Below are 26,139 nucleotides of genomic sequence, written 5' to 3'. Positions count from 1 at the left end.
TCCGCTCTATTAAACCCGACACATCACTACTAAAAAAACAGGGTTTTTCCACCAAATAATTTCGACCTCACTTTTTGGTCGAAAAAAAAATCGACCACATGAGGTCAAAATTTTCATAATTTTTTTTTATTTTTGGATTTCGACCTCACGTGGTAGATATTTAAACGGGAAATAAAATTTCGACCGCATGAGGTCGAAACTTATTTTTATACAAATAATAAATAAATAAAAACACTTTCAAAAAAATAAATTATATAAATAAAACAATTAATTAAAAAAAAAGTATATTTCGACTGCATGCGGTCGAAAATTAAGTCAAATCTGACTTAATTATTTCGACCACACGCGGTCGAAATAATAAAGTTCAAAAGTTTAATATACTCCCCCAGCATCAATCGTGCAATTCTCAACCCAAAATATACCTAAACCTAATTTTATACCAAAACTCCCACCCCCAACACACCCCTACCCCGCCGCCGACGCCCCATCGCCACCACACCCCTCCCCGGCGCCGACGCCCCATCCCCATCACTGCCTGTCCTCCGTCGCCGCCCTTGCTGTCTGCCGCCATTAAAGGTAAGTAATTTTTTTGCCATTTTTTTTTTCAATCTCATTTCTATCATTATTAGTTAAATCACTTTGTAATTGTAGTTTAATTAGTAGATTACTTATATTTATTGTTAAAGATTGCATTTGTAGCTATTTGTTAAAATTTTACTAAGTGTAAATTGAAATTGAAATTGAAATTGAATGTTGTTGAAATATATTTACTGTTTTCATTGCCTTCACTCTTTTATCAATAATACCTCTAATTGAGGCATGAACATCCCTTTCAATTTCCTTCATTCTTTTGTTCCTCTTTATTGGCAAAAACCTATGAAATAGTCCAATAAATAAGAAATTGAAAGTGAAAGAGACATCCATTCTGTCGCGGTAGCTCTCTGTTCCTGTGACTGTGTAGTACTTCTTTGCAGGTAATAGAATGGACTGGAGTTTGATATTTACAAAACTTGTGAATGTTACACTGGAGAACTACCTCTTGCTATAACATCTTCCCTCCTTTTCAGGTCCTAAATGAAACCAATAAAACAGCCAATTAATAGTATATAAAATGCCTAAAGAGAAATATAGTCAATACCATAGATTTTTTTTTTTTTTTCAGTTCAGCTTCTTTAGCTTGGAGTTCTTTCTCTTTATATCTTCTTACTAGTTTGCCATTATAAAGCTTTGATATGAAAAAGGAAAAAAACAAGAGAAATGTTTAAAACCAACAAAAGAGTGTGTTCCACTTTTAAATTTGTCACTAAAGCTCTAGTAAGTTTTCAGTAAGTTCTAACTTTAAAGCATAAGTCATTGTGAACTGATTAAGATTTTGTCTTACAGTAAGTTCTATGTTGCCTACATCTCTGTTAGCTAAATGTTTAGTGAGTTTTCAAGTTCTAACTTTAAAACATCTTGCATCTTCTTAAACTAAACCTTCAATAAGTTCTAACTGTTAAGCATATATACATCTTTTTCCTGATTTATAACAATCTTGATCAAGTTCTTTAAAAAATGGAGTAGACAATGTTTGTTATATTGTGAATGAAAAAAGTGGAAATAAGTGAACACAAGGTTGATTCATTTCATTCATCTCCTTGTTCGTATCTAACTACACCATAATCTCATATTGTGGTTCATTAACCTTTCATTTATTTTAAGCAACCATCTCTAATTCTTAGCCAAGACATTTACTAAAGATAGCAACAATTGCGAATGTTGAAGATTGTCGCTCTAAGAAATCTGGTGGTTTGCTTTTTTATTTCTGTTTGAGTGCTTTTAACAATGGCTATAAGATTATTTATCTATATAACCATGTTTTTCTCCTTACTTGCTAAGGTGTTCCGATAATATGCAGGACAGCAGGAGTTAGTATGTAGCCAATATATCAAGTATACTTATGGTTCAAGTTTTTGCTAGGCTTACTTGAATTTTCTTTTTCTTTTCTGATGTAATTATCCTGACAGTTAAACAAATGAGTAAACCAAATTTAAAGTAATTACAAGCTTCTTATTTATAATAATAGGAGCACTATACCCTAATCTTTGTAGCTTTACTACAAATACTGAAGTCCAACCAAAATATGCAAAGAAAAAGCAGTAGTATTTATAGCAGATAATTTATGTGCTAGGCAGAAACTGAAGATTTTATCAAAAACAAAGTAGGGTTTATCAAAATCATGTGGCTTGAGTAGTTTAATTGTTAGTTGAATGGATCTGTTTGGTTTATATGTTAGTCCACTATTGGCTTAATTAGCAATTATGTGATTTGTTTGTTTAAGCAATTAGATAAATCACACTTTGCTTAGCCTAAATTAGCAGTTAACTACTTGTTAGGATGTTAGTAGCTAGGCTAATGAGTTTTCAACTCTTTTCTAGCTTCAATTTGATTAGTATAGTGGTTGGATACTATTACAGTTAGCTTCTACGGACTAGACTGCATATTTTAAGAGTTGATCACTCATAAACGTATAAAGTAGATCAGTGGTTCAATGATGGTTTCAGACTTACCTTAGTTATAATTAGTCAAGTTTCCTTTAATCACCCAGGTGGACCTGCAATTATGCCTCGTCATACCTTATTCTGGCATAGCTTTATTTCCAGTACATTAGATCTCACGTGCTTGACAACTCTGTTTTGAATTCACTAGTGCATAAGGATAAAAGTTCCAGATATGAAACAAATATCAAATTAATCTTCAATGACAATATCAGTTTCTTCACTCAATGTTAATATACCATACCTTATGTTATCTTTTCATCTGCATTGGCTTCATAAACAGCTTTTCATTTTCAGGCTTGAAAGCAACCTCTGCTCTGAAAGCAACTTCAGCTATCTGGAATCAGCACATTCATAAGTAAGAATAGAAATATGAGTTTGACTTATTAGCTGTAGCACAGGTTATGGTGTACGTTGAAGCCACAAAATTTAAAACAAGATATCTGAATCCAGGAGCCTGAAATGAGGACACTGAAAGTTTAACTAACCCTGAAAATGATATAAATGTTTGGCTACTAGCAGTAGAAAGGTTCAACTTCAACAAACCTCTAAGGCTGACTACTTTTTTTTTTTGGCAGTAGCAGCTGAAATTCCATATTGCAGAAGCATTTTTTTTTTATTTTTTTTGCTGAAGCATATTCAGATTTTTGTAATAGCTTTTGGTTCATGTTTTTAGACTGCATATTCAGAAATGTGTTAAAGGCGAAAGCTATTATAATTTAACTAATACAGAGTTGTTGATTATTTTCCATCGTTCATGTTGATTGTAGCACAATACTGCCTGCTAATACAGAGTTGTTGATTATGGAGAAAAGAGTGAAATAGGTTGTGACTACTGCTGCTAATACAGTGTTGTTGGATTTCTTGACATATTGTAATATCTCCCATATTTCATTTTTTACTTGTGGCTCGTTTGGATATGAAATTAGTTGTTAATTTTGATTTGTTTGCAGACGCTCGAGAGGGGTCAGGAAGTACCTCAAGATGAAATCTTCAAGATTACTCACACGAGGAGTCGAAGAACGCCGATGGTATAGACCAATGGATTGAGCCAAGGTCTTAGCAAACCTATGTAAGTCAATAACTAACAATGATAACTACTTTTGTTTTAACTAAATTTACCTACTAACATTGTATCCATCAACTTCAGACCGAGTATCAACAACACAAGTTGGAATATTGTGCCAGTCAGCCAGCCGAGACGTCAATGACCAACGAGGTAATTGACCAGTGGATGGAGAAGGTTGCTCCCCCAACAAGGTACGAGACAATTTATGGGATCCCTAATCGAGCCTGTCGTCAATTCCCGTCGTTCCTTCAAGGTGTAGGTGCTACTTCTGAGGGGGCAGTGGATCCTAAGGAATACCAAGAAATGAAGCAGAAAGTTACTCAACTAACACGTACACTTAGTGCCACGGAGGCAAGGATGTTGGGTATGCAGGCCCAAATAGACAGCTTACTCAATTCGGGGGCCTTTCCGATTCCCCCGTGTCCCGGGGATGCTCGTAGGTCACAGCCCAGTAGACGAAGTAGGACAGGCCAACGTAATTCATGGTCTTGTTGATGAGGATAGTGGGGAGGATTCGGATCATGTCTCTAACACCCAACGTTGACTTTTTTGATTCGTATACTTTTGGACTCTAATATTGCTATGTTTTCTTGGATATGTATATGATATTTGATTGTAGTTTTAATTCGAATTAGATGTACTTTTGAAGGTGAATTTGATTGTAGAAAGTAGTTTATGGTTGTTTAACTTTATGGTGTTTTAAGTGTTTGAATGTAGTTTTAAGGATATTTAGAAGTACTTTGAATTTGATAGTGAATGTGTTGTAATGATGAATTGGATGTGTTGCAGAATAATGTTGATTTGGTTGAATTGGCAGGTAGGCTGCTGTAAAAGCAGCGAAATGCTGATATTTTTTTCCCAGATTTTCGACCACACGAGGTTGAAATTCAGCTGAGATATTGCTAAATTTCGACCTCACCAGGTCTAAAATGTACCTCCACATTAAAATTTCGACCACATGAAGTCGAAATTTAGCAACAATGTTGCCAGATTTTGACCACATGAGGTCGAAATGCTGGGCAACATGTTAAATTTCGACCTCTTGTGGTCGAAATTTAAAATGTTGTCCAAGATTTCGACCACATGTGGTCGAAAAAATTAAATATTATTTTTAAAAAATCACATTTTTCGACCACACGAGGTCGAAAATATTATTTAATATTTAAATAAAAATTATTTTTTCCACCTCCTGCGGTCGAATTTTTTTAATAATATTTAAATAAAATATGCAGTTTTCAACCATACAAGGTCGAAAACTATATTTTCGTAATGTCAGTAGATGTTTTTTTTTCGATCTCGTGTGGTCGAAAAATTTCGACCACATGAGGTCGAAAAAAATTTCACCCTATCAATTAGCGACTTGTCCTTGAGGTTGAAAATTTGGTCGAAAAATGGGCTTTTTCGACCTCATGCGGTCGAAAAACCTTGTTTTTTTATGCATAAAAAACCCATATACGACCAACTTGTTCCCGAGTCCTACAACTGGAGCCAGTAGGCACAGGAGCGGGTAACTCATATGCATGTTTGATTTAGTTGGGTTGGAGCGGGTTTAAAAATGAATTCGGGTTATGTTGGGGATTTCCATTAAAAAAAGGGTATATTTAAAAACTTTAATGACGGAAGGGGTAATTTTTACCCAAATTTGTAATGAAGGATATTTTAGCCCTTCTCCCAAAGTAGAGGGGCATTTTTGACCCTTTTCCCAATATTATATTGTTTACAAGTATGTGTCTATACTTGAACGTTTACAAGAATCTGAGATCCAGAGAACATAACTTAGTGAATTGAGTTTTCTCTATGTATGATATGAAAAGGCACTAGTAGAGCTGTCAATATGGGCTTGGCCCGCGAGGCCGGCCCAACCCAACCCTTTATTTAAGTAGGGTTGGGCTAAGATTTCTTTGGCCCATATAGAAGTGAGGCTCAAAAGCCCAGCCTCTCTTGGCTCGTCGGCCTCAAGGGTTAGGCTGAGGCCAGCCCTTGAGGCCAGAAAAGAATAATAAATTAATTAATGTTTAAAAAAAATATAAGTAAATTAAACAAAAAGATAAAAAGTAATGAGAAAAAAATATGTACTTACTACTAAGTAGTAATTAGAAATTGGAGTAATACTTTTTAGTCTTAGAATATATATTATGTTTAATTTCTTTTGAACGTGATCTAAATTAGAGATTAAACATAATAATTTATATTTGTTCTCTTGAATTTTTTCTTCTATGATATGGATTTGCGCAAGAATAAGTGGTAGAAGATTCTATTTCATATTGCAAAAGTTTCATGCTCAAATTGTACCAAAAATCACTTAGAAAATTTCGGAAGACGAAAAAACTTAAAGGGTTGGCCCGTCCTAATCCACAGCCCGCGGGCTAGGTTGGGCTGCCATTTTGCAGCCCCATCAATTAAAAGGGTCAGCCTGTCCTAGCCCATTTAATTATTTGGCCCTTTAGGGCTGAGTTGGGTTGGGTTGGGCTGGGCCAGCCCATTTTGACACCTCTAGGCACTTGATATGTTCAAAGTGCGGGGATGTTTGACTTATGACTAGAAGTCAACTTTAGCCAATTGTTTTACGCCTTTTATAGCAAAAGGTTGTGTTCTTTCATGAAGGGGTGTCATTTACAATTGTATTCTTTTATCAATACTTGAAAGGTTGTGACTTTTAATGAAAAGTTATTTATACACAAAAGCATGTGGTAATTATTTTGTGCAAGTCAATTTGTTCATATATTATAGCAAGCAATGATATGAAGTACATGATAGAAATAAAGAGATTTCTACGATATAATAGAAACAAAGAGATTTTTATGGTAGATAGATGCAACGCGGTTTCCTTTCTTCCACGTCGGAATAAAGAATCTTAGAGAAATTGACACTAAGTTGGTATCAAGATTAAATAAAATAGTGGGGGTAATGTATATTGAGTTAATCTCATTACGTTGAGAAAGTGCTAAATAAATTTAGTCACTTGAACATAAAAGAGGTCAATACCTTATTTGATCCTAGATCAAGTTAATAGAAGAATTGTGGCTTAACTTGTGTAAGCAAGAGCTATTGGAAGGGCCAATAGCCGAGTTCTTGATTTTCTTTAGGGCCTGTTTGGAAAGCCACCTGGTAACTGGAATTGGTGTAATTACTAGGGTAGTAATTACACAGCCTAGTAATTACACTACTACGACCTGTTTGTTTGTCATAACGTAATTACCAGTGTAATTATAAGCGAGTTGTTTGGTTGCACAAGTGTAATTACACAGTTAGTTTATTTTAAAAATATTATAAAATTAATATTTAAAAAATATTTGCCTTTATAAATGATATTAAATTATTTATTTAATAACACATTGTTTATTGAACATATATTAATTAATAATCATATATTTGTAACTAATATTATAAAAAATAATTGATATATATATTTTTCAAATTAAGAATATTTAATTTTAATTAATTATAAAACTTAAAAAAAGACTTCTTTTTTTGTGAGAACGTCATGGATTGGATGTTTGATAAAAAAAAATTATAAATATAATGCCATAACATTATTCAAGTGTTTGACACAAAAAATTCATCAAAAACAACATGCAATGTGAAAACAAATAACTTAAAATTGAAAATAGTTTAACATAATACTCTTATGTCAAATTTCAACATTACATAAGTAAGTTCCAACGTAACTTAAGTAAATAATTCAAAAGAAAGGGAAAATATAAGTCTATAACCTCATTCACAACGAAATTCTACTTTAATAACGTCACTCGTTATATGTCAAGTAATATTAAGAGGTAAAGTAGAATAATAACATGGTTATGCTAAATGAATAAAAAAAATACGAGCAACTATATGGAACCATAAGAAGTAAAGGTTGGGAATGAGACTAAAGGAAATAAAAAATAAAAATACATTTTAAAATAAAAATAAAAAAGAAATAAAAATAATAGAAATAAAAAATAAATTAAAATATAATAAACAAAAAAAAGTAACCCTGTAATTAAACCAAATTCTCAACACCCCCCCCCCCCCCCCCCCCCACTTGAGAATTAGAGAATGTAATTACACCCTCTCAACTACACTGAATTCCTACCTAATTATGTAATTACTTGGTCAAACAAACAGGCTAAATTGTGTAATTACACCCAATTCCAATTACCTCGGTGGCTTTCCAAACAGGCCTTAGATAATTAAAGATTTGAGAAACTCTAAGTTTCATACTATTTATAAGGATATACCAACATAAGTTGGTTCTCGAGTTCACGAGAAACAAGTCCACAAAAGGCAGGATGTTTACCTCGGGAAGAGGTGTACTTTCTTAAATTTCAAGATGTCGAATAAGGAGTTGAGTGGTTGAAGGGTATTTTTTAGAAATTTCATGATTTTGCAGAGTGTGAGCTCAACCTTGTGATAGTCAACCCACTTTAACTTGAGCACATAAATATATTATGTGAAGTTAAAGGGATAAATCTACAACATGAAAATGTGAGAAAGTTAATTCAAGAAAGGAATCATCTCTCTCACATTTGTGGAGTCAAAAAGCAATTTCGGTTATCCAATTATTAAAACTCTTAGAAGAAAGTTGGTGAAAATCAACCTCGAGTTGATTAAATTTAAAATTCCTTAATTAGGTCCACCAATAATGGTAATCCTACCCACCACTATGAAATGAATAGTTATGGATTCAGAGGGTAACAAGAAGTTATTGATACGTGGATGTTTCAGTAATTAAGTAAGAGATATACTAGTACTGGCCGTTGTCACAGAATAGAGGGTTGGGTTCACTCTTAATGAACTTCAGTTCAAGGAACAAGTGTCTCAAATGTGACAAAAACATTGCAAGAACTTCACCTATATGAACATAGAAGTGGTGTCGCTTAGATTGAGAAGTGGAGTTACTCTCATAGATGTTTATGAATTTTGAATAACACATGGCCATAAAAGTGCTAAGCATGTTTGGGTGGAAAGAATGAGTGAAATGTTTATGTGTATAATGTCACCTATATACACATTGTAATTTTCCGACGAAAGAAATTCACATCCCTTACTTCTACCTAGATCAGCCCATGCTTTGTGTGGGTGTCCCACGAATAGTGAAATGTAAGTGAACATAATACTTCTTTGGGCGAACTTCAGCTAGAGGGAATAGTATTCTGCCATACATAATGTTTTCCACTTTCTTTAAAGAAGAAAGAACAAGTAAGTTAAAATAGAAATGCAAATGGAAGCAATAAGGGGAGACAGAGCTTGACAAATAGGGGAAAGGTGAAGGCAGAATTAGTAGTATTAAACACTTTCGAAATTTGTAGTATTAAATATTTTTAAAAATGATTGCGCTATAAATGTTTTCTTTATTAGGTAAAAGATAAATTTTAAGTTAAATTATTTTTAAATTTAAAAATTTCTATTTCGAACCAACCAAAAAAATATATTACCAAGTAAACATGAAGAAGGTGACTATTTGTTTGGGTATAGGAGGTCTCTGGGCTCTGATAGTAGAAAGATTCAAGAAGGAGGCAAATATTTGTTTACATTTGAATTCTGCATCACAGCACTAAACTTCAATTCCATCTTCTTCTTTTTTTAATTCATCCATCTTCAAGAGTGGATGCCTTTCATTAATCAAAAAGATATTATACACAGCAAAGGAGTTATCACTCCCTGTACCTACTTAATTGGAACAGACTCCAATTATAGCAAAAGTAGGATTTCTTATCAGCTTTCAAAAAATGAGTTGATTTTCTATCAAAATCAAGCTTCAAGGGACATCAAAAGTGTAAGTTCTATACATGCTCCTATTCAGAGAGAAGGAGTTTCTAATAATTTTGGTCCTAAAGGAAGGGAAGTTCATTTTGTCCATTTTGAGAGCACCTCTTGCTTCCTTTGGCAATAGATGGAACTGAGATATCCAAGTTGTGTTGTTGCATCGTAGTCCCCAATTAGCTAATCCATCAGCTACTTTGTTTCCTTCTCTAAAGCAGTGTATTATACTCCATTCCTCCATTTTCTCAAGCATCGCCTTCGATCGCATAATGGAATCCCAAGCATTCCACGGAACATCTGCAGTTTCTTTTAACCAATCCACTAGCATTTTTGAGTCAACCTCAATTTCTAGCCTATTGTATCCATTGTCCTTACACCAAGAAATTCCCATATGCAGTTACTAACTTTCCTTGCTCATTTCTAATGATGCCCCCAGCTCCAATAGGCCATGGATTTCCCTTTGCACAGCCATCAGAATTCAGTTTTACAAATCCAGCCTTAGGTCTTTCCCATTTCACCATTATGTGGTTAATCTTCTGTGTAACTTTATCCTTCATCTGAAATAATTCTTCTCCTTTCAGGTATGGACTGATCATCGTGTACTGTATGTGAACTGTCATAGCAACTTGTGTATTGATGTTGTATTTGATGTTGTTTAAGTCCATCTTTTTGTTTTCGTATCTCTGCTTGCATCTTGATTTCCAAATCTGCCAAATAATAATCCCTGGAAGAATTTGTAGTAGCATTTTCTGTAATGGATTTCCAGCTTTAGTTATCCACCATGAAATTATTTATTGTCTTAAGCATCCATTTCTCTGCAAAATTCTAAAAATTCTGTTATAATATACCCATAATTCTTGGGCAATCATACCTTTGTGAAACTGGTTCTCCTCCTCCTCTTGATCAGGGTTGATACAGCAAGAACATCTTGAAGGGAGATGAACTTTGAATCTAATCAAGTTGGTATCAACAGCCACACTATGCCTCATTAATTTCCACAGAAAAAATGTTGTTTTGAAAGGAAGTTTTTTGTGATAGGTCATTTTTTTGGCTATGGTAACCATCTGTTTCTTTCTCAATATTTCTCATGCAGTCTTGCAACTGAATATTCCATTATTGCTATTAGTCCATATAGGATGATCATCTTCTAAGGATGTATGAATTTGCACTTCTTTGATTGAGTTAGCAATGTTTGAAGGGAGTTTCTGTCTAATCTTGCTCATGTTTCATTGATCCCCCTCAATAAATTCAGAAATCTTGATCTTGATAGAAGTAGATGCTTGCCCAAATTGGCTCAAATTACCAAGACCTGACCAGTTGTCCCACCAGAAGTTGCTGCTACCATTGTTGATCCTCCATAAAATATAATGATCAACCTTATCTTTTATCTTCCATAGCCTTCCCCAAGTATGAGAGTGCCTATAACTCCATTTTCTAGCCATTGAGTGGATTCTTTTTGAATACTTGGCTTTCATGAACTCTGTCCAAATATTGTCTTTGGTTCTAAATTGCCACCATAATTTAGCCCCAAAGGTCTCAGTAATATCTTGCAAAGATCTCACTCCTATTCCCCCTTCCTCCTTTGGAAAGCACATTTTGTGCCACGCCACCCAGTGAAATGTGGGCTTCCCATTATAATTTCCCCATAAAAAGTTGGCAAACATCCCTTCCATCTGCTTTAAAATGATTTTGGGGGCTGACATATAGATAATAAGTGCACAGGCATGACACTTAAAACATGCTTTATTAGTATAATCCTTCCTCCTGTAGAAAGTTGTTTGCTTTGCCAGGAATTCATTCTTTTCAGGATCTTAGTAGCCATTGTAGCAAAGTATTGAATTCTTTTCCTTCCTACAAACAAAGGACACCCCAAGTAAGTTATGGGAAATACTTCTCTTCTAACCTGTAAAATATCAGATACTATTCTAATTCTTTTTGAGGAGGTATCTTCCTTCATAACAAAACAACTCTTATTCCTGTTTATTAGATGACCTGAGTTTTCTTCATATCTTTTTAGACAGTCCATAACAAGGTTCAAGGTATGAGATTTCGCTGAGCAGAAAATTATCAGGTCATCTGCATAAGCTAAATGATTAACCTTAGGACCAATTGCATTCATAATAAAACCATTAAACTCCCTCTTATTATATAAATTATTTAGAAGAGAAGATAAACATTCAGAAGCAATAATAAATAAAGAAGGTGAAATAGGGTCTCCCAATAAGGCTGGAGCAAATGGGCTCACACAGTGTAGTTAGCTGAAAAGCCAAACTTGGAACGTTCACGTTGTTACTCATATACCTTAACCAGTCAACTATCCTTTGAAACAAAAGTTCTTCGGGTCATTTTAACACATTTTCTTTATCATTAGCGACAAACCAAGGCGTTGAATCAGGATTGCTTCGTTTTTTTGAGTCGCATTGTCTCTATCATTGATTTGACAAAAGTAACTTAATGGAAAGATATGACGGCCTTACAACGTGTGATTATTGGGTTTAATTAGGATTCACATTGGTTTTCCTGAGTTAATTTGTCGGAATATTACAACGTTTTCAGTTTTCTATACCGGATATTGTGTTAGTCTCTCTCAACAATATCATTACTTTGTTGAGTCATCTCTTTCTTAATGTTGGAATTTTAATCTATCCCCAGATTACTTTCTAATGTGATAAACTCATCTTTCTGAGATGATTTTCAGAATGGTTTCTTAGAATAGGAAAGGGTTGCCCCACCTTAAAATCACTTCTTGAGAACATTATGTTTGTTAGTAATACATGCCGATTCAAACTTTTAAGGAAACCAATACCAATTAAATAAAATACCACCAAATATATTAGTTCCTATCAAGAAAATATAATATGAATTTTCTGAATAATCAATCCTAGGATGGAACCGCTTGGTTGCACAAAACAAAAGCTTTTAAAATTCAAACATTTGAACAAACTAAGCTTCCAGAACCAAAACATTATAACAAAATATTTCACTTTAAAGTTTGTGTGCACCCAAACCTCCACAACCTAAATATTTCAATTGGCAAACTCTGCTTTGAATTATTGCCATGCATGTAATATTTTAATTGCAAAAAAATTGTTTAACTCTTGAGTCGACCAATTGTAATGTAAGTTTGGCTATTTAAGTTCCACAGATTTTGGATTTGCCTTAAATTCTATGATTATGAGCAATGCGATGAAGAGAACTATGAAAATACTTCATTAGTTTAACCAGAGAAGTCAATGTGACATTCAATGTGCAGCTGAAGGTATTTCAACTTTGAATTTGCTTAACCTTCTCCAAATATAAATAGTCTGTTTGGTCTAACCTTCTAAAATCAGCTTAGCTTCAAAAGAGTTTGTTTCAAAAGTGCTTTCAAAAAAGTGTCTTTGGTGATAAGCAGTTTGGGCTTGGCTAATCAGTTTGAAAAACACTTTTGAGTAACAGTTAGTGTTTGGTCAAACTTTTAAAAAGTGCTTCTAACTGTATTTTCTCAAAAATACTTTTCAAAAAAATCCTTTGTGGAGAAACTACTTTTTAAGCATTTCTTCTACTTAAAAGCACTTTTCCTCCTAAAAGATTGGCCACCTCAACTTTGAAAAAAAAAAAGGCACCAGTTTTGGCCTTGGAGAAGCTTGGTCAATCATGCTATAAGTACGCTCGATAACAAAGCACCACCAAAAATTTTCATGCAATCTAAATATTAATCCTATTTGAATTAGCATAAATTATTTAAACTATACAGATTTGAAGAGGACATTGATAGGACGGAAACATTTTCCAGAAAAATTAGGAGTCAGATAAAGCAGGGAAGAACTATTGAACATCCAAAATAAGAGCCAAAGATGAAAAAAAACTAGTCAACTAATGGGAGAGAAGATGATGGCTCTTATCGTCTTGCAAGTGCTCCTGATGTTCCATTGTTTGCAAACGCAATTTAAGTTCACTGATTTTTGCAGCCAGACCATTTGAATCTCTCTGCTGCATATGGAAAACAAATGCAGATGTCTCAAAATCCAGCTTTTATATGCATGCATTAGACATAAGAGAAATAGAATAAGTGGAATACATATTTATGTATGTAAATTCATATGCTGATATTGCATATACAAGACCAAGCAAACAAGGATTTCTTATCTCCATCTCTTCAATCACACTTACGAGTAGCCAACAGGCAGTTCGGACGGATATGGGCGATCAAAAATGGATAAAATATCCGACCCGCCCATGTTTAACACAAAAAAACAATGGGTGAACCGACAGATAATATGAATATCCATATCATCCCTGGCTTCAAGAGTAGTCAGGTGATAACACAAGATAAAAGCCAAAACAAGCTTAGACTGCCAGAACGCAAGAACTCATGAAAAATAACAAGCAGACAAATGACTATTGATAATATGGATATCCATTTTTTAGGTGATAATATCCATATTTGATCCAATTTAAAAAGTTAGTTATCAATTCATAACTAATGGGTCGAATTGGATGGTTACTTGTTTTTTTAATCATTTTGCCAGCTCTAATCGCACTCAACCCTGTTCCTTAAAGTCCCTTTTTTAGATGTGATAGAAACTAAGAGTCCACCAAAGAGTATAGAGAAGCAGGTTTTCTATTTGTTCTCTCAAGTAAAAATAGAAAGTAAATAAGACAACATATTTACGTGGAAAACTCCTCGCTCAAGGGATTAAATACCATAACACAACAGAGTAGGATTTCAACTTCACTAAACTGAAACCATCTGGACCTGGGGAACTATTTGGGTTGATGTCCATAACCGCTTTGAAAATTTCTTCTTCATTAGGATTGTTTAGAAGCATCAGATTGTCCATATCATTAATATTCTTAGGAATCTGGTCCATTATGCTCATATCAATATATTGTCCCTGTTGAGAGAACAAATTCCTATAGAAGTTCTCTGCAGCAGTCCCAATCTCTTCTTCTCCTTCCACCCATACATCATTTTCCAGAATTCTGTGGACATGGAGGTGATTTCTTCTTCCTTTTACAATGGAGTGAAAATATTTGGTATTCTCATCCCCTTTGAGGTTCCATTTCAAATTTGTCTTTTGTTTCCAAAAATCATTCACTTTCTTATGATGAGAAATCAGTTCAGCTTTGGCTTTATTCAACTGCATTCTATCATGAGAATCCATACTATCAATATATCTTTGTTCAAGCTCACAAATTCTGTTTTCCATGTCTTGAGTATTCTTAAAAATATCTCCAACTGTATTCTTGGACCAACTACTAAGAGCAGAACTAGTGTTCTTTAGTTTTTGTTGAACTTCCCAAAAGATATTACCTTTACACTACTAAAAAACCAGTGTTTAGTGACGGAATATTAGCGATAGACCATATTCTGTCGCTAATTAACGACGGATTACCTACGGAATGCTCATTTTGTCGCAAGAAAGCAACTAAAATTTTATCTCATTATATAGCGACGGACTAGCAACGAAAACTGAATTTCGTCACCAATTATTAGCGCGAAATTTTGGCGCCTTAAATTTCACTATAGATTTAGCAACAGAAGAGGCGCAACAAATTTTATTTTTTTATGTAGTGACGGATTCAGCAACGGAAAATCCATCGCCAGACCTTTCAATTTTTCTCCAAAAAATATATATTCGTAGCAACGGAAAAATTCGTTGCAATATTAATTATTAAAAGAAGTCAATGTATTATTTAGCGACGGAATATAAAATCCGTCGCCTAGTCCGTCGTTAAATATTAAAAAAAAGATATATCCTAGGGCACTCATTTATTTCCTCTCACTTCAAACACACCCAACACAGATAGAGAGAGAGAGAGAGAGAGAGAGAGAGAGAGAGAGAGAGAGAGAGAGAGAGAGAGAGAGCACAATATAGAGAGAAGAGTGTGCGAAATTGTGAATTTAGATCAAAATAATGTGAATCTAGGGTTTCTATTGTATTTTTCTCTTCTTCTGCTGCATCTTTTATCTAAAGGACAGGTATGTTTTGTTTTTTCTATGTTTTATGGGCAATTTCTTTCTTCTTTATCTCTTTCTTTGTGTTTTCTGACATTAAATCTGAAATAGAAGTTAAGAAATCTGTGTTTTTTTGCTTATTATCTAAAGAACAAAGCGTCGTTAAGTGTTTTCTTGCTAAAATCGAAGTTGGGTGTCTTGAAAAACTGTTGGGTTTATAATTTATTTGAAGTTTAAGTGTTGGGTTAGAGAAGAATTTTGTTATGGATTTTTTAAGTTATGTGTGTGATAAAGCAAGAACGAGGAAACTGGCTAGTAGTATTAGTTTTCTAATTATTTTAGGTTAGCAGGTCAATAAAGCCTGTGGGTCTGTGAAATTACATAATGGTGGGTCTGTGAAATTAAATAATGGACTACTCATCCCATTAAATTAGATTTTGTGGTAACATATATCAAATTCTTGTGGTTTTATTCTTGTAAGGCTAATAATCTGAGTTGAATTATTTTGAGATTTTTATAAAAAAAAAAAAAAACAAACAAGAAAGTAGTGTGTAAATGTAATTTGTGGGCAAGAAAGCAGACCCTTCGATCTTTAGTTGCCTTTCATGGCGTGGTGGGTAGACTCTTTATCATGGTCAAGCTAAGAGTCAAAAAGAACACCTTCAAAGAAAAATAATACTGTAATTAGAAGATAGCCTATCTAGGAGTTTAAGAAAGAATCCATCTAGAGGTTTGACAGTCAATCTAAAATTAGAAAGACATCAGATTCGGGTTTGGAAAAGAGAAATTACACCTACCACTTTCAAAATTACACATATACACCACTGAATTGGAAGTTAAGCATTTTTCTTATTGATGATAATTTTGGTTTTCGCTGCTCGAGCTCTGCTGCTGTCTCAATATTCTCACTCTCGATCTATTTCATGTAAGCTTCAAGACTGTTAGGGGCATCATTCATCTCGTTCACTTTTTGGTCTTTTTTGTTAAAGAAATTTGATTACGAGGTATCCAAAACTTGAGTTTAAGTCGATTTGTGATTTTGTGATGTTCAACTATGGCGAGTTCTGATTTGCAAAATAAAGTTTATTTATTTTTGTTAAATCATTTTGATGATCTCTGACTGATGGCAATTATTTTTTAAATTAAACGTTCAATCTACTGACCTCGTAGCTTGATACTTCATACATGTTAAGACCAAAAGTCAATTGTTATTTATTCAGCAGCTTAAAAGATTTCATGATCTGCTGCCAAAGCACTCCTCATTTAGCATTCAACAAAGGTATTTGCTATTTCTTATTCCTGTTAGGTGCGCGGTTCTACTTTAAGAATAAGATTTATGGCTCAATCTTTTTAAATTTAATGTCTTACAAATAGAAAGATTTGAAGTATGGGCTGTAATATGTATACAGATCATTAATAGTCTTGTTATTATTTGATCCCAACTGCTATTCAGTACATATTATGTTATTTTTCTTATTAATAGTGAGGCGACTTATCAGTTTAAATCATTATGACTTGAAGGATATGAGTGACGAATTGGGTGAGAGATTGTTGAATTATGTAACTTTATCTTGGGAATTGTTATGACTTGAAGGATATGGGTAACTTATGCATTTGTGTAACCGACGTCTATTTTCTCTTCTTGGATATTGTTCCTAATGGATTGATTAGAGTGTATGACAGATTTATTGCTCGTCTTATCTGCAAAACTTGTGCTATCTATTCCAGCAACAAATATGACCTGTAGCATAGCTCAAGTAGCTAACCTTCTAAGTTGAATGAAGCAGAAAGATTAGATGGGGCTTTTATTAAACGGACACAATCTTCATTTTGTTCTTTTATCAAATAGCTTTGGTTCAAAATGCAGGAAAATATGTTGTAGGTGGGACATATAAAACAAGTTTCTAATTCTACCATTTCACAGAAGACTGAAACATTGCAGTTAGTTCTAATAAGTCTAACAATCAAGACAAGCCTCATCAAATAGGAGGAAGAGGTGAAAAGCACAACCTTCAGGCAAAGCAGATCAAACGGGAATCTTAACAAGAAAAGGAAGGATGACGAAGATGCAAGCAATGAATCCTGCAATTTTTTTGGTCTATAAAGTTTCACAGGGATTCCTAATGAAAGCTTCACATAGAGCTTCATCGGAAGCTTGTTGCAGCAGTTAATTATTTATGCATTGGAGGTGATTTTCTTTAGCATCACTGTGGTTAGTCTTTGTGTATCTTTTATTATATGGATACTTCCATATTAATGGACTAATTTTTTCGTCCTGTTTCTAATGTCCGTAAGAAGATTTTGACCTGATGAATGTTGAAGGAGTTACAAGAGGGAATGTGGCAAGCCATCTCCAGGTATCTTTATATATATTTTCATATGTTTCCTTTAATCTGCTTTATATTTTTACAAATGGGATATATGTGTGCAATCCATGTACATTGTTTATGAATTTTGAATTTTGTTGGCTCTTGAACTAAGCATGGAAAGAATTATATATCCTTTCTTTTATTACTTTGCTCTCTATATTCAACTTTTAGACTTCACCATAAAATCTGCCTTTTGTCGATATCTTTTCTTTGAGGAAGTGAAGTAGTAGTCGTCTATTCTGCTTAAACGACGGGTTTATACTGCGTAACTCTCTTTTGAAGCTTTTCATTCTCAGGAAAAAAAATATCTCTCTTTTGAAGCTTTTTGTGTAGTGCCACTAAATTTTTCTTCAAGTTACACAAGTTTATTTGAGACTGTGAATTCGAAAGTTAAAGAAGGTAAGCATGAATCTAAAAACCGAGAGCACAAAATCTTGTGAGGTTTAGGCAAAAATTTCCTGAGTTTACTGCCTAGAAAATAGAACCTTCTGTTGTATAAAACACTGTTAGGATCAAGGGTGCTATGCTGTTACATCTCCTTGTCAAGGTGTACTGTCTTAAAGGCTGTTGTGGCACTTTTAAATTCATTGTTGGGACAACCTTGAGATCCTTTTGAGTGTTGTTGCACTGAGAACATATTGCTGCACTTGGTTTCTATTTTGAGAACTAAGGTGCCATAGCATTTTGGCCTAATAGTTTCACTATTAGGACATATGCTGCTACATTTTATGGGCTGCTGTTGTATTTGTGATTTCGCCATTACATCTGATGAATTAAGCTCCTACATATCTTGGTGTTGGAACTGTTGTGCTATAAGGTTACTTGTTGTTCCATTTTGAACTAAGGTTACTTGTGCTATAAGGTTACTTGCTGTTACTTGTTGTTCCATTTTGAACTAAGCCTTAACTGTCAAAAGGTGTGGCCTTCATGAAGTTGCTTTATCAAAAAGTGTGGCAATGCTGAAATGCAGTGCAAAAATGCTAAAAATACTGTACTAAAATGCTGAAACTTAGTACAGAAATGCTGAAAAACCTGTGCAGAAATGCGGAAAATGCAGTGCAGAAATACAAATACGCAATGCAGAAAAAATCACTGCTGAAGCACAACACTAAAAAAATACTGAAACGCAGTTTAGAAAATCGTGCAGAAATGCTAAAACGCAGTGCAGAAATGCTGAAAAACTGTGCAGAAATGCTGAAAAATTGTGCAGAAATGTTGAAAAAGTTGTGCAGAAAATGCAAAAAATGCAGTGCAAAAATACTGAAACTGCAATACAGTGCAGAAATACAAATATGTAATGCATAAAAAAATCACTGCTGAAGCACAACACTACAAAAATGCTGAAACACAGTTTAGAAAATAGTAAACTGCAGTGCAGAAATACAGAAACGCAATGCAGCAAAAAATACAGTGCAAGAAATATAAAAACGCAGTGCAGAAATACTAAAATGCTAGATGCTGATCTTGAGAACACTTGCTATATGCTAGATGCTGAACTGTCATAATTACTGGTGTGATAAAGATAAGCCGCTGCACTTATTCATGGCCACATTATGATGCCTTACTTGGGGAGAATTGTTGTTGTATATATGTTGCTACGGTTTTACTATAGAATAGTTGATGTTGGGCTGGAGATAAAATTGTTATACTTGAGCAAGTTCAAAGGTCAAAAACTACTAGTCTAAGGTTGTTGGAAAGAGCTGCCTCATGTTGATACTCAGATGCTTACTTTAAATATTTTTCTTATTTTGAACATGATACTACATTTGTTGTTTAGGAACTCTAATTGTCTTTGTTTTCATGTTCTGTTACTTGACTATGAGACAGTGTATATGATCATTTATATCCAAGTTGTATGAAACTCTTTTTCGTTGGTCATCATGAGACTTCAATTCCAACGAAAAATGGATAAATATCTGCTCCCTTATCTTTGGAATTCATTTCTCTTTTTATTTGGTAAAAATTGAATGATTAGTATTCTTGATGTTTTAATTTCACTACTTATTACAGGAAAGATATCAAGAAGTATTACGGGAAAAATCACAGTCTCAGTCTGATATTGATCAATGTGAAGCATATTACGAAGCTGTTGGGGGAACAAGGAAGAGAAGAATATATGGTCTTGGATCTCAAGGACAAAGTTATTATGGGTCGAATCTTTGCGTCAATTCTGGCTTTAATCTTCAGCATCAGCAGCACCTTCAACTTCTCAATCAGCACCGACAGAAAATATGGAGGAGTTAGTGATGCGATTGATTCCTACACTGACTGATCGCTTGCTTCCTTTATTTATTGAGAAGGCACGCGGAGTGATTTTTTCACCATCACATCATCCAAATACTCCTATCAACAAACCATCAGTTGTGACACCCATAGTGTCTCCTCCTACTATTGCTAACGTTGACGATGTTGATCCTTTAGTTTCTAATAATGATCGTAGTCCTTCACCCATGCATTAGTTTTTTATGTTATCTGCTTTTTGTTGGAAAGAACAAAATTATGCACTAACAATACTTGATGGATGTGTGGGTTCTTTTGGTAGTTGATAGCTTGGTGTTGTCGGTGTTTTGGACCTAACGATTAGGATTCCGCTATCTATTTTGAATCTTTTTTATAAATATTATTTTATGTGAATGTCAGTTATTTTTAAGGGTATTTATTACTTTTTATTTAGTATGTTTCAACAGGTGTATTTAAAAAAAAATCGGAAGAAAAATAATTGTGACAGATTTGCGACCGATTTTGGTCGTTGCTAGAGGGAAAACAGTAGGCTACAGATTGTCGCTAAATGTAGGCACAAATAATTCAAATATTTTTCGACGGATTAGCAACAATGGTTTTCATCGCTAATTTACTAAAACGACGAAATGAAATATGAAATTAGTCATGGAATTCATAACAATAGCAACAAAATAATCCGTTGCTATAATGTGGAACGGATCTCATACGTCGCTACTCTGTCGCTAAGTTTGCTACGGATTTCATTTTTCCGTCGCTAATAGGTTAGCAACGCGCAAAATCGTAACAGACGACATTCCGTCGCTAATCCGTCGCAACACATGTTTAGCAACAGATATATGTTGATTAGCGACGGAATACGTCCGTCACTAAACGCTGTTTTTTTTTGTAGTGTTAGTGTGAGATTTCCAACTAGATTTGACAACTTCCTGGAAGCCTTCACATTCAACCCAGAGATTAAGGAATCTAAAATACTTGACATAAGAATTTTGAGGGTTATCCATGGTAATATATATGGGACAATGGTCTGATCCAACTCTAGGAAGATGTTGTACATTAGTACTTGAGAAAAGATCATCCCATTCTTCATTATGCACCATTCTATCTAACCTTTTCCAGATTACATTCTTTTCTTTTCTCTCATTGCACCAGGTAAAAACATGTCCGGTATATCCACTATCTCTTAAACCACAATCACTGAGGCATTCCATGAATGGAATACTCTTGCTTAGTCTATGGGGATTTCCCCCAATTTTTTCTTCAGCATCAAGTATACTATTAAAATCCCCTGCAACAGCCCAGGGTGCATTAATAGTAGAGGCAACGATTCTCATATGGTTCCATAATTCTTCCCTCCCTTTACTAGAAAATTTGGCATAGACTATTGAAAAATATAACTCCTTATCATTATCAATAATCTTACAAGTGACCATCTGTTCCTCATTAGCATAAATAGAGCATTTAATGCTCGTAGCCCAAAAAACCCAAATTTTGTTGCTGCAGTTGGAAAAACATTCATGCATATTCAATTCCTTTTTGTATCTTTCAATTTTATCTTCCTTTATGAAAGGCTCTTGTATAGAAATAAGTTGAATTCTATGTGAAGCGATTAAAAACTTTACCCTTTCTCTAGAGGCATGGGATTTCATGCCTCTAATATTCCAATTAAGAATCTTGATCATTTAAACCTCTTTTGGAATGATCTTGTGATTTCTTCATTTGTCTCCTTGTCTTAGGAGGTTCTTTCTGATTCACTTCCTTTTCCCCATTATGTTCTTTCATAGAAGACTTGTTATTCTTAGCAGGCATATCATGTTTTTCTATTTGCTTCTGATGCTCTTCCTGCTCACTGTTTGATTCCTCTTCTTCGTCACTTTCACTTTCCATGTCTTCAGAGTCATCTGATCTATTCTCTTCCTCAGAAGACTCTTTATCAGCCCATTCATCGTTTTCATCTATGTTAGTCTCATTGCCATTGATTATTTCTTCTGTTGTTTTACTAGTATCACCCTCATTTATGTTAGCACTGAAATTTTCATCTTCCTGCATAAGTTCATCAAAGCTATTCTGGGTAATCATGATATTATATTTTTCATTGTTCCCATTTTGTCTTGGGCTTTTTCTCTTCTTCCCTAATCTGCTTTCGATTTCTTGCTCCCAAATTCCTGCCATTTACCTTCGAGCAAATCAACCGTGAGTTCATTTGGATTATTGATCATAACAGTCTGCCTCATAGGTTGATCTTCTTGCTGATCTTTCCCAGTGTTATCAAGATTGTCAACCTTCTCTTTTGGAATTCCTTGAGATTCTATTTCTTTGTGTAGACTCTCCTTATTCTGACCAGGCTGTTCATTTGTCTCTTCATGATTAGAGTCATCTTGGTTCTTTTGCTCCATCTCAACCAGTTTATGATCAACATTCTTATCATTCTCAGCATTCTTTTCATTCTGTTTTTTTCCAGATATTGGCATAGGCTTATCAATCCCAAAAACAGCACATGTAGGCTTAAAAACCTTAGGAGGCTCACTTCTACCCCTTGGTCTATTCCTGAACAAGTCTGGAAGGGGTCTTTGATCTCTTCCTCTGCTCTGTACCTCATATTTCCCATTTGGAACATTTTCTTTTCCATCTGTTTTAGGCACATCCTTTTTTGGATTGGTGTGTTGTTTCATCATTTCCACTTTTTTCTTTTCATTTTCTTTTTTCCTTTCTAACACACGACATTCCATCAGATTGTGTCCTAATTTCTTATAATGCTTACAATACTTAGGAATATTTTCATATTCAATTTTTTGAGTGTAACCTTTAAGAGGTTCATTGTCATCCTCAGTACCAATCCAGATATTATGAATTAAAGGCTTCATTAAATCAATTTCAACTCGGATCTTAGCCATACTAGGTCTATTCATCGTTTTAGTAGCCATATCAATTTCGATAGGCATACCTACTGCAGCAACAATTTGTTTAGTATAATTCCATGTGTGCATATGAAAAGGAAAACCTGGTAACAGTACCCACACTGGCACAATCGGTAAATCCTCCTCAGGCTTGAAGTTAGGAGTCCATTTTTGCAACCAGATTTGAAAACCTTCAATCTCAATCACTCTCTTATATAGTATGCCATTGAAGTCTGCTTCGTTGTTGAAGGTCAGAAAGATGTTGAAATTATCAAAAACCCCAATTTTGACAGTGCCCTTCATCGCGAATTTCTCGTCAAATTTTGACCTAATCGTATCAATTTGGGGTCTTGATTTCAGGAATCTTCTAACAATTGTCCATCTGTAAGGATTTGTCATTACCCCATGGTAATGTCGATGTCTAAATACCAAAGTTGGCATCCCGTTGTGAGTCGTTCTTCTTGCAATTATTTGATTTGGGTCATTTCGATTTGTAAGGTTTGGAGGTTCCGATAGACTGGCAGCGTATGAACTACCTACTATGGGCTCCTTGATAATAGGTTGTTCTTGGAATAGGGGGGGGGGGGGGGTTGTTGCTGTGTGGTCGACTGAGGGTCACCTGCCGGCGACCCCATCGTTTTGGTGAAGGAGATGCTTCGGTGGTAACGGATATTTTATTTAACGGCTATGTGATTTTCTAGAGAGAAGTAGGACCTTCTCTTTCTAAAACTTTTTCAATTTAATCAACTACTAAAGGAACATAATAACTTCAATTCCATCTAACTCATAAATAATACATTTTCTATCCCAATTTATGTGATTTTTTTTTTTTTGGCCAATTCCAAAAATAATAAATCTTTCTATAATATTTTAATTCTAAACTTTTCGTTTTATCTCTAATGAGATGATTTATCTATGAATTAATGAAAAATGAAAAGAAAAAAAAAACACACACACACACACACACACAAAAACTTGGTAAGTTTAAGCAAGGAATAAAAAAGGCAAAAGTCATAGATAGCCCCCTAAACTTTGTCACATTTTCCTCTGGGCTACCTAAACCGAGGGTTGTACCTATTGGGTATCTAAACCAGTCTAAATTGATCCTATTGGGTACCTTTTGCCTATGTGGCGCTTACGTGGCGCAGCAATTAATTACACTTTTTGTTGGGCGCGTGACAGCCCTTTCATCCTTTTTTTTTTCTGGTTAAAACTTTACTTCTTTTAAATAAAATTTAATAGATAAATTAATAAAAAAAGTAACCCACATCCCCCCCCCCCCAGCCGCACCCCACTGTACGTTCTTGCCTTCTTTTTTTTCTCTTCTTCTTCCTTTTTTTTTTTCTTCTCTTCTTCCTCTTCATTATAACAATTCATTTAACCCACCTCCCCGCACCCCACTGTACGTTCTTTTTTTTCTCTTCTTCTTCTTCTTCCTTTTTTTTTTTTTCTCTCCTTCCTCTTCATTATAACAATTCATTTCTTTTAATTATTTATATAAAATTAATTTGTGAATTGGATGTTATTTCTTACCACCATTTTTTTTTGTCCTTTTTAGATCTGAAAAGTAACATTACCATCTTGTTCACCGGAAAAAATGAAGATTTACCATTACTATGACTTTTTTTTCATCTCACCTTTCATTAAAGGTTGGTGGGTCTTATAAAGACATTGATAGACCTAAATAAGAGAAGAAAAAGGAAATAAATTATTGGTGGGGTGGGGGGACGGCGGTTGGGGGTCGTGGTGCGGCGGCCAGTGGTGGGGGAGCGGCGGCTAGTTGCAGTTGAGGGGGGGCGAGGTTGGTTGCAGTTGGGGGGGGGGGGGGCGAAGAGGATGAAAATTGGGGGGGGGGGGGGGGGTTGTATAATTTAGTTTTTAATTATTATGATGGACCCCCCCACCGCCACGTGTCATGTTTTCATTTGACAAAGTTGTCACGTCACGGAGAGTGTAATACACTCTCCTAATTTTACTAATTATTGTGAAAAAGGTACCCAATAGGATCGAATTTGGACTGGTCTAGGTACAACCCTCGATTTAGGTATCTCAGAGGAAAATGTGGCAAAGTTTAGGAGCTATCTATGACTTTTGCCAATAAAAAAAGTACAATGTAATTTGCTTAGATGACACATTCAGTAATAGCATGCAATTTCTTGAAAATGGCTGTTTATAACGCGTAATTAGTCAGAGCAATGCTCCGTGCAAGAACATCTATTCGTCTTTCTTCCACACTGGCAGCAAAAGTGGGTGCCACATCTGCATTTTTTATGACAAAATCCAATATCATTTCATCCGGTTAATTAAAAAAAAAAAAGGAAAAAGCTAGGAAAATTGGTTTTTTAGCCTTTTACAAACTCTTTTTGATTTTATAACTCTTTTACAAGAGATCTTTATTTTTTACACATAAGAGATCTGGAAAAAAAACACATAAGAGATCTGGAAAAAAACACATAAGAGATCTGAAAAAGTCATTCTCTTCTATTCAAATTATAAGAGGGCAAGTGATCTCATTTCTTCGGCTAATAAGAGAATTTATTAAGAGCCCATTTGGATTAGCTTATAAGTTGCTTATAAGTTGTTTTCAGCTTTTTTGAATGTTTGGCTAACCAGCTTAAAGTCACTTTGTGCTTAAAATAAGCTCAAAAAAATAATTGGGCCCGTTTGACTTACTTTATCTAAAGCAGATTATAAGCTGCAAACAGCTTATAAGCCAAAAAAATAAGGTGGGCTACCCCAACTTTTTTGTTTTTAGCTTATAAGTTGTTTGCAACTTATAAGCTGCTTAAAATAAGTCCATCCAAACAAGCTCTAAGTAAGCTGCAGAATAATCAAAATTCAAGGTGTATGAACTCGAAAAAGCAGACCGGATTTAGCCTTCAATCAATGAGTTCGCGTGAATTTAATAGTTTTTACTTAAATATTGTGTATTTATATTAAAAAAATTCACAAAATATATATTCCCTCTGTTCCAACTTATGTGATATAGTTCTTATTTCAAGAGTCAAGTTTCTTTATTTTGACCGTAAATTCGTACATACAATTTTTAAGTTTTTTGCAAAATAATTTACATATTTAGAAACTAAATAAAAGGTATTATAAGTCACAATAATTAACAGTTTAAAATATTTAAAGAGCATATGAATAAATCACGGTCAAAGATTTTCTTGTTTGACTCTGTAAAAATGAAAAATGTCACATTAATTGAGATAAAGGAAGTATAAAATTTCTATTGTTTGCTAAATTTTCATTAATTGTTTGCTAAATTTTCATTAATTGTTACTTTAATATCATTGTAGAAACCCATAAATTTTAAATTCTAAATACGCTCGTTAATACACCA

The 26,139-nt window shown here is 34.3% G+C and overlaps 1 protein-coding gene and 1 long non-coding RNA gene across 2 annotated transcripts; one reads left to right on the top strand and one right to left on the bottom strand.

Moving 5' to 3' along the window:
- Positions 1-313: 313 nt before the first annotated feature.
- On the top strand, positions 314-4,296 carry LOC132611405 (uncharacterized). Its single transcript, XR_009571625.1, has 4 exons — positions 314-576; positions 2,835-2,895; positions 3,491-3,609; positions 3,688-4,296. It is a non-coding gene; the product is annotated as an uncharacterized LOC132611405 (long non-coding RNA).
- A 17,735-nt stretch (positions 4,297-22,031) lies between these two features.
- LOC132612132 (uncharacterized) lies at positions 22,032-23,195 on the bottom strand. The gene has a single exon (XM_060326466.1). It carries the CDS (start codon positions 23,193-23,195, stop codon positions 22,032-22,034), a length of 1,164 nt encoding a protein of 387 aa, XP_060182449.1.
- Between the last annotated feature and the right edge of the window lie 2,944 nt (positions 23,196-26,139).

This window comes from Lycium barbarum, chromosome 9 (assembly GCF_019175385.1).
Source record: "Lycium barbarum isolate Lr01 chromosome 9, ASM1917538v2, whole genome shotgun sequence".
Taxonomy (NCBI): domain Eukaryota; kingdom Viridiplantae; phylum Streptophyta; class Magnoliopsida; order Solanales; family Solanaceae; genus Lycium; species Lycium barbarum.
The sequence above is the reverse complement of the archived record's forward strand: the minus strand, read 5'-3'. Positions and strand labels throughout refer to the sequence as shown.